The sequence below is a fragment of the Mirounga angustirostris genome, unplaced genomic scaffold (genome assembly GCF_029215605.1).
Source record: "Mirounga angustirostris isolate CCGP_5_RB_7025 unplaced genomic scaffold, mMirAng1.0.hap1 SCAF_8, whole genome shotgun sequence".
Taxonomy (NCBI): Eukaryota; Metazoa; Chordata; class Mammalia; order Carnivora; family Phocidae; genus Mirounga; species Mirounga angustirostris.
In genome coordinates, this window is record NW_026991716.1 from 111,862,197 (window position 1) to 111,878,392 (window position 16,196).

A 16,196-nucleotide genomic window follows, 5' to 3' on the forward strand; every position below is an offset into this window, starting at 1 on the left:
CTATTCTATGGCCCACTCTATGTCAAATACTGGACACTTTTAACACCTCCAACTGCGCTTGCCAACTATTTTTTCTTACCCTTTTGTGTGACCTCAAAGATTGTATTATTTCATGTTGATTATGATACTCTTGTTAATTTGGAAATATTTGCTTTCTCCCAACACTATTCAGATCATAAATGTCAATTACCGCTTCTTTTCCTAAAGCCCTGGATGAGATGGTAATTTTAATACCACCTTATGAAATTATTGGATTTTTATCAAACTGAGAGGCAAATTTTTCAAGATTGTTCTTGCCCTGTTCTCTCCCCCTCTGCCTCTCTTTACCCTTCCTCCCTCAACCTCTCTCCTTTTCTACCCCTTCCTCTGCAAAAATCTCACTTAAATCACTTAGGTGTCTAATTCTGTGGTCCAGTGATCCCTGCCTTTTTTTTAACTGTTTTGCCCTCTGACCCTTTTCCTGGACTCCACCTAAGGGGCCAGTTGTTCTGACTGGACAAAAGCATTCAACTCTAAGAGTCTGGAATAGATGCATAGGCAAGTAGTTTTCTCCACTGTGAGAGCATTCTTCATACAGGTACAGAATTAGACTGAAGGCCACAAAGTTAGATCAAATATTTCAGGAATAATCCGGGATTTCCAGAATGGGGATCATGATTTGGACACTGCAACCCAAATATTTCTTACCATCCAAAATATGTTCAATCAAAATAAAATTGCAGGGGCCCCTGGGTGACTCAGTCGGTTAAGCATCCGATTTTAGCTCAGGTCATGATCTCAAGGTCATGAGATGGAGCCCTGTGTTGGACTCCATGCTCAGCGGGAAGTCTGCTTGGGATTCTCTCTTTCCCTTTCCCTCTCCCTCTGCTCCTCTCCACCCCCACCCCGCCTTTATTGCAAGTGTGATGGGATTCATGTGTGCATGCTCTCTCTCTCTCTCTCAAATAAATAAATCTGTTTAAAAAGTAAATAAAATAAAATTGCAGATGTTGTCCTTCATGTAAATTACAAATGTCAGGGCACCTACTTCTCTTAATATCTTCTTGTACATATACAACCCATTTGGCAGTCGTTTGAAAGCAAAAGGTTAGACTAATATCCCAAACAAACAAGAAACAGAATATTAGTAATGAAATGTTTAATTATGAAACTCTAAGAATCAACTGTTGAACTTGTAAGAAAATACAGCTAACCTGTCATAATACTAATAGTAATGTTTATTATAGTGCTTTTTGCATATAATAGGTCCTCAGTAAAGAATTACTTAAAAAAGAGGAAATACACCAGAATCATAATGGACATACTGGTAATGTTCCTCTTTACAAAAGAACTAAATACGTGATCTAGTTTGGTGCTCCTAGAATGTAAAATATAAGCAGGATTTAGCTATAGTCTTCTAGCGATGCCCTTATTAAGTAATACAGCTTCAGTGCAATCCCTTAATTAATGTTTTCCATGGCTTAAAGTAGGTATTTTTATCCTCATTTTATAAATGAATGAAGTGAGACTGAGCAAGATTAAATAACTGGCCCAGGTCACACAGTTAGTAAGCTTCTACACTAATACTTAATTCCAGTCTGTTCCTTCTGAAAGCTTATGCTCATTCTCTATCTCCACCCTGTGATCTAGTAGGAAAGGACCACTATAATGGTCCTTGGGGCAGAACCAGATCAGACAGTCTACATCAGAAACATGAGGGCCTCTGGCTCTCTGAAACTCTAACCAAGAGCAGAGATTTGCTCTCCTTGGACAATCTTTAATAGTGGCTTAAACCCCTCATTAAAACTCTTAGGAACATTGCTATGTCATGTTAGTAAGAGGTTGCTTTTAAGAAAAGAAAAAAAAAGAGGTGTGGGGGGGTGGGGGGACTTCTCAGTGAGTCACACATGCCCAGCAGTGTTTTTCTGAAAGTCTCATAAAACCACCAGCATTCTTAGCAATAATGTTGAACCTCCTGATTTTTGCCAACACACTCTTCCAGAGTCTGGTAAAAAACCAATATGTCATTTCCCCCCATGTTTCCTTTGAAAATAAATCCAACCTGCTCCCTTTCCACCCCTTGAACCAATGACATTTTGAGCACCAATGAAATCCATTTTTTTTTATTTTTCCATTCTCTTACATCTGAACTGTCTCAAAGTGGACCAGTTGCTCAGGACCATTTCAGAGTCTCTTTGCCCTGGTTTATTATTTCTAGTTCCACATGTGGTTTTTATTCTTTATAAAATCAAGTAAGATGACATTTTAGGACTGAGTTTTCCATCTAAGTACTTTGGTTTTCTCCCCAGATATGTAGTAAGTTTTTAGTAATCCATTCGTGATCCTCAGGCTAGTGACTAATACTAATAGCCTCATGCTCCCTGTTTGGGACTGAAATTCAAAACCTGCTTCTAGAACAAAAGAAAAAAATGCCTTTGGTCATTTTTGTCCTCAGAACTCTTTGTCTCCTTTGATTCTTTGCCCCAGGATCCAGGGATTGTTGTGAATAAGTAGCATGAGGTTCCCAGTTAATAGTGTGTGAGTTCTCTCTCATAAGCAAATTAGGGAAATTAATGAAACAGTCACTAAGGAAAATCATTGCAAGGAACAATTAGCATGATGTTCTTTCCTGCTTCTTCTCTTCAAAAGCTAGCAGCTGGGGCGCCTGGGTGGCTCAGTGGGTTAAGTCTGCCTTCAGTTCAGGTCTTGATCCCAGGGTCCTGGGATCGCCCTGCCCCATCTCCCTGCTCAGCAGGGAGTCTGCTTCTCCCTCTCCCTCTGCCCCTCCCCTTGCTCCTGTGCTCTGGCGTGCTCTCCCTCTCTCTCTCTTTCTCATTCTCAAATAAATAAATCTTAAAAAAAAATTTTAGGGGCGCCTGGGTGGCTCAGTTGGTTGGGCGACTGCCTTCAGCTCAGGTCATGATCCTGGAGTCCCGGGATCGAGTCCCGCATCGGGCTCCCTGCTTGGCGGAGAGTCTGCTTCTCCCTCTGACCCTAACCCCTCTCATGTGCTTTCTCTCTCATTCTCTCTCTCTCAAATAAATAAATAAAATCTTTAAAAAAAAAATTTTTTTTAAAAGCTAGCAGCTATGTTCTTTATAAAATGCCCTGTAAGTGTTCTCTGTCGAGTCCTGCAATGCAAACTCTCAGGAGCAGAGTTTGCCCCACAGCAAGAAGGTAATCGCTAGCACAAACCAAGAAATAAAGAACAGAACAGCATGTGCCCCACGCAGTGCTAAACTCACTGAGCCTCGTGCGATTAGACATAAGCACACTGTACAGAAGCCTCAACTCTACAGGCCTCCGTGTCGGGCCGCTCTTGTCAACAGCACCAAAGGCTAGGCTTGCAGCCCCACCATCGCGCCTTTCAGTCAGCTCTCAGGGAGAGCTAACGAGGGAGGCAGAGGGACAAGATCCTGAGAGGCAGTATGGTTACCTTAGTGTAGAATTCCTCACTATCAAATGTTGGCTCCCTGAAAAGCTCCAGGAGGAAGGGGAGAGGGGTAGCAGGAAAAGAGTTTGATTTTCCCACTATACTGGATGTTAGGTGCTTAATACTGCTTATTTTCACTGTTTTATCAGCACCTTTACTGTTCAAGTCGATGAAGACAGGAGGCATACGCAAAACCTGACAGTAGAACAGGCAATCCAAGTTAAAAAGCTTTTCGTTGGGGGTGCTCCACCTGAATTTCAGCCTCCACCCCTCAGAAATATTCCTCCTTTTGAAGGCTGTGTATGGAACCTTGTTATAAACTCTGTGTAAGTACATCTGCTGGCTACCTTTTTTTTTTTTTTTGGTATGAGGATCACTCTACACTCTATCTAAAACCAAGGCAGGTGGGAAGAGAGGAAACAATGAAGAGCTTCTCATTAGATTTTTAAAAATTGCACTGATGGCCTTTTGAAGGGGGAGGGAGAATTTAATTGTAAGGCAGTGAGACAATGAAAAATAATAAAAAGTACTTGATTTTAATTCCTTTCCACTAGCCCCATGGACTTTGCACAGCCTGTATCCTTCAAAAATGCAGACATTGGTCGTTGCGCCCATCAGAAGCCCCCTGAGGATGAAGATGGAGCGGTTCCAGCTGAAATAGTGACCCAGCCGGAGCCAGTCCCCACCCCCGCCTTCCCCACACCCACCCCAGTTGTGGCACATGTGAGTGTTTATATTCTATTGCTTTCTCATTTTTACTTGTTTTCAGAGAGAAGAAAATTCAGGATAGCTAGTATGCTCTACTCCTAGAATTAGAGGGAGGGTAATTGGTCCTTACATCTTTCCTGGATTACTTTTATTTATATATCTGTTCTGCTTTAATTTTCTTCCTTATAAAATGGCATGTGTTTTCAGTTGAAAAGTTAGCATAGCCAAGAAATGGCTACAGGATAAAAAACGAGATCCACCTATAATATCACCACACGGAGGCAATCATATTAATTTTCAGTCCCTTTTATTTGCATTTTAAGTAGTAGATCTCGTATCATGTATATCATCTGGTATTCTGTTTTTTAAACTGGTAATACATAATTAAACATCAAACAAATGTGTATGTCTGATTATGATGCTGACAGGCCATGTCCATGGACCCAGAGAGGGTCTCACAGGACCAGCCAAGAGGGTCCTTGGCTTCTCGTGGGATGGAAATCAAACATGAGCCCACAGGAAGTGAGAGCAGAGTTTACTGGAGATAGAGAAAGGGCAGTTATATTCGGAGGATCTGGGAGACTCAAAAAGGAAAGGAGTATGAGTCTCGTCTTTGTTCGGGCCTGGTGGGGGGCGGGTTTTATTGAGAATTGTGGTCCAGTGTACATGTCCTGTCCTCTCAGGCATCTAGGAACTGGTTAGAACAAACACGAGGGCCCAGGTATTTTTCCTTGGAACCAGGGGGCCTTGGCATCAAGATGTCTAGGCTGGTGATCTGGAATACACATGTGATAGCTTTGTCTGGTCATTTTCACCTGGTCCTTCCTTAAATGTTATCTATTCTAAAGAAATCATTAACTCTTTGTCCCTTCCAAGGAGGACATACGCTGTTTGCATTCTGAGGTGTGTGCAAAGTGGGGTGGGGGCACAGGTCCTAGCGAGAAGAGAGGAGCAAAGGAGCAAAAAAGAGCAAAAAGCCAATTTTTATGGAGTCCTTCAGTTTCCCTATCTCAATTATGTGTGTGTGTGTGTGAGAGAGAGAGAGAGAAAGAGAGAGAGAGAGACACACACACACAGACACACAGAATATTTCATTGTATGGGAGGTAATCATTTCATTGATTCGAGCATGGGTTCCTGAGTAACGGTCTGGGTTGCAATGCCTACACTCCGCTCTACCATGTATATGAATTTGGGGAAGCTATTTTGCCAGTCTATTCCTCAATTTCCTCATCTGTGCAATATTAATGACACATGAGTCTAAGAGTTAACGTGAGGACTTGAAAAAATAATGTTTGTTACATGCCTAGGATATGCTAAACATTTAATAAATGGCATAATTACCATATAGTGATGATCATAGTGACTGCTTCTCTGTGCTTACTGGGTGCCAACCACTGCCTAAACAATTTCCATTCAGCATTATATGTGATTTTCATAATGGCTCTGTAAACAATATGTCATCCCATCTTTAGCTGAGTTGTTAAGAATTATCTAGCCTCAGTCACCCACCTACCGAAACAGCCAGTAAATGGTAAGATAGGAATTTTAATCCAGTAAGTCTGACTATACAGTCTGGCTCCTTATCACTGCAACACTCTGTCTTTACAATTTATTCTACTTTTTCCTCATTGTGGGCCATTTAGAGTGCTTTTAGTTTTTCACTATTAGAAACTATATTCTGTTGAGTGCTTCTCTATGCCAAACTTTCTCTTTGTTTATTTTCTTAAAATAGATTCTTAGATGGGTAATTATAAGATTAAATGATGACTATACCTAAGGTTCTCAAAACATATATCTGAATTACTTTTTCCAAAGGTTCCATCAATTTACATTCTCACCACCAATATATCCAAGAGGGTGGATCTCACTATACTCTGACAGCACACACATCATATTTATCATGCTTGCCAATTGATGGGCGGAACATGCTGTCTTGAGCACAGATTTTGAAAACTCTTGAACATTTCATTTTCTTCCTTAGTTTCCATGATGGAACTGGTTGTTCTGTAGAGCAGTCTGCTCCTTGTCACTAGAAATATTTTGAGCTTATGTCTTCTCTAGCATTCCTTCCAGGATTTGGAAATAGCTAAATCCTTACACTTGAGCATAGCATAACATATAGACTTATCGAATCAACTATGTTGTACACCTGAAACTAATGTGACATTGTATGTCAATGATAGTTCAATTAAAAAAGAAAAAGAAAAAAATAGCAAAGTCTTTCCCCCCAAGGTAAATAGTCAATAATCTCAAGCATTCTTCATGTGACCTAATTTCTTTTCAAAATTTATTTTATTTTATTTTTATTTTCTTATTGAAGTATAATTGACCTACATTATATTAGTTTCAGGTGTACGATGTAATAATTCGGTATTTATATATTGCAAAATGATCTCCACAACAAGTCTAGTTAACATTATCAAAGTACATAGTTACAGAATTTTTAAAAGTCAGAACTTTTTTTTATGTTAATCACCATACATTAAATCATTAGTTTTTGATGTAGTGTTCCATGATTCATTGTTTGTGCATAACACCCAGTGCTCCATGCAGTACGTGCCCTCTTTAATACCCATCACCAGGCTAACCCACCCCCCCACCCCCCTCCCCTCTAGAACCATCACCAGGCTAACCCACCCCCCCACCCCCCTCCCCTCTAGAACCCTCAGTTTGTTTCTCAGAGTCCATAGTCTCTCATGGTTCGTCTCCCCCTCCGATTTCCCCCCCTTCATTTTTCCCTTCCTACTATCTTCTTCTTTTTTTAACATATAATGTATTATTTGTTTCAGAGGTACAGGTCTGTGATTCAACAGTCTTACACAATTCACAGCACTCACCATAGCACATACCCTCCCCAATGTCTATCACCCAGCCACCGCATCCCTCCCACCCCCCACCACTCCAGCAACCCTCAGTTTGTTTCCTGAGATTAAGAATTCCTCATATCAGTGAGATCATCCAATACATGTCTTTCTCTGACTGACTTATTTCACTCAGCATAATACCCTCCAGTTCCGCCCACATCGGTGCAAATGGCAAGATTTCATCCCTTTTGATGGCTGCATAATATTTCAGTGTGTGTGTGTGTGTGTGTGTGTGTGTGTGTGTGTGTGTGTATACCACATCTTCTTTATCCATTCATCTGTCGGTGGACATCTTGGTTCTTTCCATAGTTTGGTTATTGTGGACATTGCTGCTATAAACATTGGGGTGCACGTAACCCTTCGGATTACTACTTTTCTATCTTTGGGGTAAATACCCAGTAGTGCAATTGCTGGGTCATATGGTAGTTCTGTTTTCAACTTTTTGAGGAAACTCCATACTGGTTTTTTTTTAAAGATTTTTTTTTTATTATTATTATGTTATGTTAATCACCATACATTACATCATTAGTTTTTGATGTAGTGTTCCATGATTCATTGTTTGCGTATAACACCCAGTGCTCCATGCAGAACAAGCCCTCTTTAATACCCATCACCAGGCTAACCCGTCCTCCCACTTTGAGAGAAAGAGAGTGTGCGTGCGCGGGAGGGAGAGAGAGTGCAAGAGAGCGAGCATGAGCAGGGGGAGTAGCAGAGGGAGAGGGAAAAGCAGACTCCCTGCTGAGCAGGGAGCCCAATGTGTGACTCTGTTGGAGGACCCTGGGATCCTGACCTGAGCTGAAGGCAGATACTTAACCAACTGAGCCACCCAGGCACCCAATATTTTATTTTATTTTTTTAAAGATTTTATTTATTTGAGAAAGGGACAGAGAGAGCATGGGGGGTGGGGGGTAGGGGCAGAGGGAGAGGGAGAAGCAGACTCCCTGCTGAGCAGGGAGCCCAACATGGGGCTCGATCTCAGGACTCTGAGATCATGACCTGAGTTGAAGGCAGATGCTTAACTGACTGAGCCACCCAGGCACCCCCTCATGTGACCTAATTTCTAATTCCCATATTTCCACTGATCAATATTCTTAAGTTTGAAATATCCCTTTCAAAATGTGGCACCTAGAATAGACCGTATTACTCAAAGTGCCCAGTTCAGGGGACAGCAGTACCTCTCGTTCCTTTGGTCTGTCCTCATATTTTACACCTGAGAATACTTTAATGTTTTAAACAGATCTCGCTATTAGCTCATCATCAGGTCCCCTATTCAGTCAACCACAATCTTGGGCACCTTTGTATGACTTGAACTTCTCTTGCATCAGGTGTCTCAGCCAGCCCATCTTGACTTGGTACAGTTAACTGGTGGAGAAGCTTGCTGGTCCGCAGTGATTGCTTTTCTTTTATAAGTGCCCACACAAACTGTGTTTTATAGGGAGTCTCAAGCATTTCCCTCCATGGTTTCTCGAGATCACATTTTTTCCCTTTTTCTGAAAATAAAGATACCTTCCCATCTGGGACTGGAGATTTTAACTCATTTAAGTTTTCTTGTAACCTTCTGTTCTAATTCCAATTTCCATTTTCTCTCAGCAGTGTATGTTTTAACTTTTCCAAAACAGAACATCCCACTTAGACAAGACAAAAGCAAAAGAGAAGTTGAGTGGCAGTCCTGTGGGCTGGTGTACAAAGACCCAGAGAACATCAGAGCTAGAAGAGACCTTAAAGGTTCTGACTCTTAATTTACACATTGGAAAACAAAGTCCTAGAACGTACCTCATGGCCTGTGATCACACACATTATTGATAGTTGGCACTAAAACCCAGATATCTAAATTCCAACAGCTATCTCTCCTTCTCTTGTACTTTATAATTATTTACGCTATGTGGTCATAATTACATTTCTTAGAATTTCCATCCCTACTGAGTTATATTTTTACAGTTTCAAACCATGGGACTATACATATCTTTTAATTTGATTTCTTTCTCTTATTTTCATTCTTTGTGTGGAGAGAAGCTTTTTAAAGGTGACTAAAAGTTAGAGGTTTGACAATTTATAACACAATCTGTTAAGAGCCTACTAAATGCAAAAATGAATACGATATCATCATTGCTAGCAAGGGAGAGACAGAGAAGCAGATCTGAGAAATCAGACATTAATATAAATGACAGTGAGCGAGTATGGGTGGAGGTCAGTTGGGATAAGTGTGGAGTGTGGGCTACAAACACAAACTGCTAGTTTTCAAGATTGAAAATTGGAAACATGGCAGGGTCCCATTAAACGCCATCCAAACAAAATGATTAGTGGTTTCTGGAAGTGTAAAAACAGGTCTATAAAATGCAAATTTTAATATGTCATCACATTCTTGTACATAAAATCTTTCAATTGAAACAATACAAAATGATGATGACATGTAAGTATGGAAAAAACAGGATATAAAGCCATACATACTGCATAATCACATCTACATCAACAGATAGAAAAATGCATTAAAAAAACCCTTGCAAGAAATATATCAGATGCTAACAGCAGATGGATTATGGACTAGAGATGATTTTCATCATCTAAAAGAAAATTCTTACATGTGTTTTATTTTCATAACTTTTTTAAAAAGAGAAATCAAAAGCGGTGGCTTTCAACCTTTATTCCTCTGCAACATCCCACTAGATAGCTGATTTCCCCTCTGGGGAAGTGCGACGTGGTGAATGGCCCCCCTCACGCCCTCCACGTTGGGGGCCACTAAGGAAGCATACTGGCCTTTACTCCAGTGGTCTGGAAACTGGGCCTGCCCACCTGCCCTGCCATAGCCCACCTACTTTTACTCAGTGGACTCTGTCGGGTTACTTGTCCTCTCTAAATGTAAGACTGACCCATTGAAAAATAAGGAGGATACTATCTACCTGCAAGGATTATCGTGAGGCAATAAATGATACAATGTATACAAAGCACTCAGCACATTGCCTGGCTCACAGTAACGCCTCATTCTTCTGTGGGAATAGTTAGCTTTTCACATTTTTAGGGGGAGAGCAAATGCCAGGAGAAAAGGGGGTGAGTATTCCACGTTTCAACAATTACAGACTCCAGGGGCGCCTGGGTGGCTCAGTCATTAAGTGTCTGCCTTCAGCTCAGGTCATGATCCCAGGACCCTGGGATCAAGCCCCGCATCGGGCTCCCTGCTCAGCAAGGAAGCCTGCTTCTCCCTCTCCCACTCCCCCTGCTTGTGTTCCCTCTCTCGCTGTGTCTCTGTCAAATAAATAAAATCTTTAAAAAAAAAAAAACAGATTCCAGTAGGATATGGCTATTGTAGCTCCAGTCTCACATCATTTTCCTTTCTCACCATCTTCTTCCCTTTTTCGAATCAGAATTTAGATTGTAAGAATGTAGTTAAGAACTAAGACAAGTTAATTCCTGACGTAGGAACTATCCTCTCTTTGTTCTAGCAGAGTGGACAGAAACAATCCTCTATTCTCGGTCCCCTTCTTCTTCTCCTTTACACCATCACACCCCTCCCTGCCAACATCTTACACCATGAGGATGGCATTCACTAGACCCCAGTGCAGTTTCAGGGTATCCTGAGAAAGCCCTGGCCCATGAAATGGACTATGTCAGTCCCATCATTAATATAGGCCAAAACGCCATTGATCAGAGGGCATTGTATGTATATTATCTCATTTGATGGTGTGGTAGCCCATCTTCCCTTTATGCTTTTCTCTTATTCTTTGGCCCATTTAGAGCTGGATTAAATATTTCTACATATTGTATTTGTGGAGATTTCTCAGGGAGGGTGGTTGGGTGGGGTTAGAGAGGACTGTAGACTTCTACAAACACCATCTGCAGGTATATAGGGTGTTTATACCAAGTCTTTATAACCGGCATGGCCTGTGCGGATTTGTATACAATGAACTGGTTGTATTTTTTTTACTTGAAGCTCGTTGGAAAGTTGAATTTTGAACCTTGAAATCTGAAATGTGAACACTAAGAACAGTGATATAAATAGCCATGAACAGTCCCTGTGTTGTTAAGGGCTTTGGAGAGTTGGGGGAAAGAAGCGGGCAGAGAAGGAAAGAATAGACCAAAAGGAAGCTATTTCTCTAGCAACTTTAATACCACAACTTTAAAAGCTAAGCACAGTCCATGCCAAAGGATGAATCAGTTGGACACTGATATGTATTTAAAGGGAAAACACACATTTTCCATACCACAAGAAATCTCCATTCAGGCATTAGTGTGTAAATATTACTACAAATGCCCAATATTTACCAAAAGAGCTCCTGTGCAGGGTGGTAACATAATTCACTTTCTCGATAAACAGCTTGAGTAGGGATTTTATATTTCAGAACATTAAAGTCAGTGCTGTAAAAAGTATCTTCCACTTAGTATTCATCCATTAAAAAAGAGCATCACAAAGAAACCTCCAAATTCTCAGATGTGATTTTAGCCCACATTTTTTAGAGGGATTACTGACTCATGAAAGAAGAAAATGATGCAGTTTTTATGATCATTCACTCGGTGCTTTCAAGAACAAAGATGCCAGTTTTGATAAATGCAATTTAAATCTCTGTTCTGCACCAATCTGAATTCAAGGAACACTTGCCTACCAATCACATGCTACTCTGAAGCCAATAACTCATGTCCAAGTGTCAGCCAACAAACAGCAGTTGGAAATGACCACTGCTTTAGTCTGACCGGAGATGGAGTAACTGTGAGGTGAAAAAGTTTTCACTGTTACTAATCTGTGGCATGATCCATTTGCCTAAGCTCGGCTTTAGGAAGCGTGGCTTCCTTCACAGTCCTCTCCAGCTATGCCACTGCTCTGATCAGCACGTGCACCGCCACATTCAGACCTCCCCCTTTCCACCTCCCCCCCCCAAATCCTGTCTGCCCACAGCTTGTCACCTGCCAAACAGAGACAAGCAAGCACACCGTGTCCTCCAGATCCCATTTCCCCCCCTTATGCACTAGCAGTACTTCAAAGAGCCCCCACAAGGTGGCAGGATTGTAACATGTTGAGATTGATGAGCCTGTGGGGTTTTTGTTGTTTTTTTGTGTTTTTTTTTTTATTGTTGTTTTAATACATTTCAAAGATAAGTGTTTCCAAAATAATACAGGTAAAGTATCACATCCATAAAGATGATGCCTTCCCTCCAGCTCACATTAGTTTGGTGGAGGAATTTGTCTTGCAACCATCATTCTTTTTCAAAGCTTCCTTAGAGGGGCACCTAGGTGACTCAGTTGGTTAAAATCAGGCTCTTGATTTTGGTTCAGTTTGTGAACTCCGGGTGGTGAGACTGAGCCACCTGCTTCCCCACCCACCCACCAGGCTCTGTGCTCAGCACAGAGTCTGCTTGTCCCTCTCCCTCCCCCTACTTGCACTTTCTCTCAAATAAATAAATAAAATCTTTAAAAAAAATTTTTTTAAAAAAGCTTCCTTGGAATTACCTCATTAGAAGACCCTTTTTCTTACCCATTTGATTTCTCTAGGAAGCATAAGATCATCTTATTTATGTGCAAACCACGGGGTACTTTCTGTTCCATCTCACAGATTCACTTTAAGATATTAGAGGGAGAAAAAAACACAATGCTTGAGCAGTGGGAGGAGCAGGGGGCCTCTGAAGGGCTCTAGGGAGAGGGGGGAATCACTGGGGTCTGTGCCCTCCTGCATGCGTCCCAAGTTCAGCCTGGTTTCAGACTCACCCAGGGGAAAGTGAGGCAGCGCAGACAAGATCCAGTCCTACTTGCCTTTAACCAAATGAGAGGAGAAGGCTACATGTTCACCAAAAACATTATGGGAAAATTGTCTTCCCATTTATTTTTTTTTAAGATTTTATTTATTTATTTGACAGAGAGACTGCGAGAGAGGGAACACAAGCAGTGGGAGTGGGAGAGGGAGAACCAGGCTTCTCGCCGAGCAGGGAGCCCGATGTGGGGCTCGATCCCAGGACCCTGGGATCATGACCTGAGCCGAAGGCAGACGCTTAACAACTGAGCCACCCAGGCACCCCTGTCTTCCCATTTAAATCCAAAACTACATATAAATAAAAATTCTCCTCTACTAGCATTTCTCGGTCCTCTTCCAACTGCCAATTTTATAAAGGAAGGTGATAGACGTTTTATTCAAGATATATTCATAATATCCATCCTGTTGCAAATTGATGATATAAAAGATCAATCTGGGTGTCCTTAACATACAATGAACTTAGCATATGGGTTTTAGACTTTGAGGTTACCTAGTAGAGTGACCTGTTTGTTATCACTCTCCTACAACATTGGCCAGTATGAGGATACTGTTTTATTAGCCACCATTTCTACCTGCCCCTCAAGATCCACCTGTTATAAAAGTGAAGCAGGAACTGGTCTTCTTCCTCAATTTCCAGTGGGTGTGTCATGTAATGCTTCTTAGAAGAACCCTCACGAAGTCCCTGTCCTTTTCTGGTCAAAGGTTTTCCTAAAATAACGTAAGCAGGGTCTTCTGCATCTAGAAGATCTGACAGTATGTGATAGAAAACTGCTGATCAGCTCAGGGCCAGTGCTGGAAATCTCTGTCCAGTCCACCAGCAAGCAAGCTTCCTGTGGCGTTTGGGCCTCAGTGCCCAAAATATATAAAGACAAAAGTTCTCCATGACCTACAGCTACTACCAATAAAATACCTAATCTTTATAATCACCACTTGGATCATTTAAAAAATTATATTAGAAAAGTTATTTTATATTAATATTTGTATGTAGTAACGAGACGAGTGACTGCAATGATTAACAATAACAACCTGCTGGTGGTTTTCTTTTTGGCCACACATCATGGTTCCCTAATTCCTCAGCATCCATTGACTTTTCTGATCTCCCAGTTTTCAGAGCTGACGGGTTAGAGATGTTTTAGCCAAATTTTGCCCCTGATGGACTCACAGCAGGGAGGATTCGCTTAGAGATTTCAGAGGAGGACTGCAGGCTACTAATGTTTGTAGCAGTGGGCCTCTGTACAGGAAATAGGGTGAGAGGTTGATAAATGATCCCAAGGCTATTAATAGCGTCATGGCTGGCTGAGACATTAAGCTACCAAAGCCTTCCCATTTGGGCTCTTTTTACAGGCAGTGTAATAAGAAAGGGGCCACATGTTGATTCCAAGAGAGGCCATTCAGCTGTGCAAATAAATAGCATTTTCCTGCTCTACCCACTGGGTTTTTGCATATCTGTATGAATTTCTGCCACAGTTTGCTCTTTGTAATTGACCATCTCCTGGGAAGCAAGAAGGGAAATACTTCCACGAAGACCAATTTTACAGCATTTCAAACACTTAAAGCCTTTTACCTGCTGGAGCAGCATGCTCCGTTTGACTAAGCTCAAGAGAAAAGAGAACAAGGCTTTTCCTCATCAAGTAAGAATGTCCTGTGCGCTGATGATTCATCTCATCTTCTATCTGAGAAGAACATTCTGCCATCAAAAGCTTGCCTTGAGCTGTTTGAGAACCTCTGCTGAGTCAGCGCTCACTGGGGCAGTGGCCCATCCAAAGCTATTAAGTGCAGATCTTAAAAACAGATGTGTTGTTTGAGAGTGTGCAGGTTATTTATTTTCTCGCGTACTGCGTGTTCTCAAAGACTGCCGAGGCAGCCTGCACTTCAAGCTCTTTTGTGAAAAGAGAGAACAGAGAAAGGAATTATGACTTCAGTAATTTGAGGAGCCTTGATTATCTACTGAGCTAAGGGTTATGCTGGCCAAACACGGTCCACCCAACCAGGACTGGCTATATCATTTGCAGGGTCCAGAGCAAAATGAAAATGCAGGGCCCCTTTTACAAAAAAAAGTATTAAGAAACTCAAGATGGTGACAGCAGAGCATTAAACCAAGTAAGCCAGCCCTGCGCCGAGCTCTCCCTCCTAAGAACCCCAGGAAGTGGATCTTTGAACAGTGACAGTTGAAATGGTATATGGTGGGTTACATTAAAAATGTACTGGGTTGCCTAGCAACTGGCTCAGGGCCTAAATGGCCTGACTTGCAAGTTTAGATACACCATCTTGAAAGTCTAAATTCATGGAAGCCTTCTAGTAGATGGATAATTTTCAAGAAGAAGTAATATAGTGGGAGACAGAAATGGGGAGGGCAAGAAGGAACACATTTTTTCTACTCTTATAACTTGGTGGCTAGCTTGTCATTTTCCCCGTCCCATCTTCAAAGACTATAACTCTTCATAAGTAAGTAAACATGAAAAGGAAACTCCAGTTTTCTCAGAAACATCAACAGTTTTTTTTTTCTTAGAGGGTAATGAAAACATGAATTGATCAATAAATATTTTTGAGCATATTGATTTGGCAATTCAAGGGTGCACTATAAGAAAACGGATTCCCACTCACTAAATATTTCATAGGAAGTGTCTACTATGTGGTAGAGTACGGAGATAAGTAAGAGACCATTTTTCTTCTTAAGGAGCTTCAATAAGATTACACAAGAACATTAAGCGAAAATAAAATAACTAGATAACAGGATTAAATTTTTAAAGAGCAGAGTCCATAATCTCCTCTTTCTCTCCTGGGTAATTTTGCAGGGTCCTTGTGCAGCAGAATCAGAACCAGCTCTTTTATTAGGGAGCAAGCAGTTTGGGCTTTCGAGAAATAGCCACACTGCAATTGCTTTTGATGACACCAAAGTTAAAAACCGGTATGTATTATTCTGAGATATTGGAAAAGAACTGATAAATGGAAGAACTGAGTATTTGCACTTATTCAAGTTTTAATCAACTACACTTATTTAATGCAGTAAGCCTTTTAATTCACGGAGTACAACAGAGAATCGAATTCTAGTGGCCTGAGCCTGCAGAGCTCAGTTTTGGAAATCAGCAGGAAAAGTGGATTTGGAAATCACCTGGAAAGTCCTCATCTCAGAGAACGTTTTACTGTCCTTTATGAAAATTCCCCTACGGGATCAGAGGCAACTTAATCTCAGAATAAGAATGCTTCTGTTAGGTAGCGGGAGGGGAAGAATGAAGCGGGGGAAATCGGAGGGGTAGACGAACCATGAGAGACGATGGACTCTGAAAAACAAACTGAGGGTTCTAGAGGGGAGGGGGGTGGGAGCTTGGGTTAGCCTGGTGATGGGTATTGAGGAGGGCACGTTCTGCATGGAGCACTGGGTGTTATGCACAAACAATGAATCATGGAACACTTCATCTAAAACTAATGATGTAATGTATGGGGATTAACATAAGAATAATAATAAAAAAAAAAGA

At 41.3% G+C, this 16,196-nt stretch overlaps 1 protein-coding gene across 1 annotated transcript in view; it reads left to right on the forward strand.

The window, feature by feature from the left end:
* The window catches only part of LAMA2 (laminin subunit alpha 2), a 621,471-nt gene that overhangs the window by 582,584 nt on the left and 22,691 nt on the right, over positions 1-16,196 (forward strand). The window contains exons 57-59 of the mRNA XM_045865518.3: positions 3,562-3,738; positions 3,967-4,135; positions 15,516-15,628. Coding sequence (XP_045721474.2) covers positions 3,562-3,738; positions 3,967-4,135; positions 15,516-15,628 — 459 coding nt within the window. The remainder of the gene's footprint in view (positions 1-3,561; positions 3,739-3,966; positions 4,136-15,515; positions 15,629-16,196) is intronic.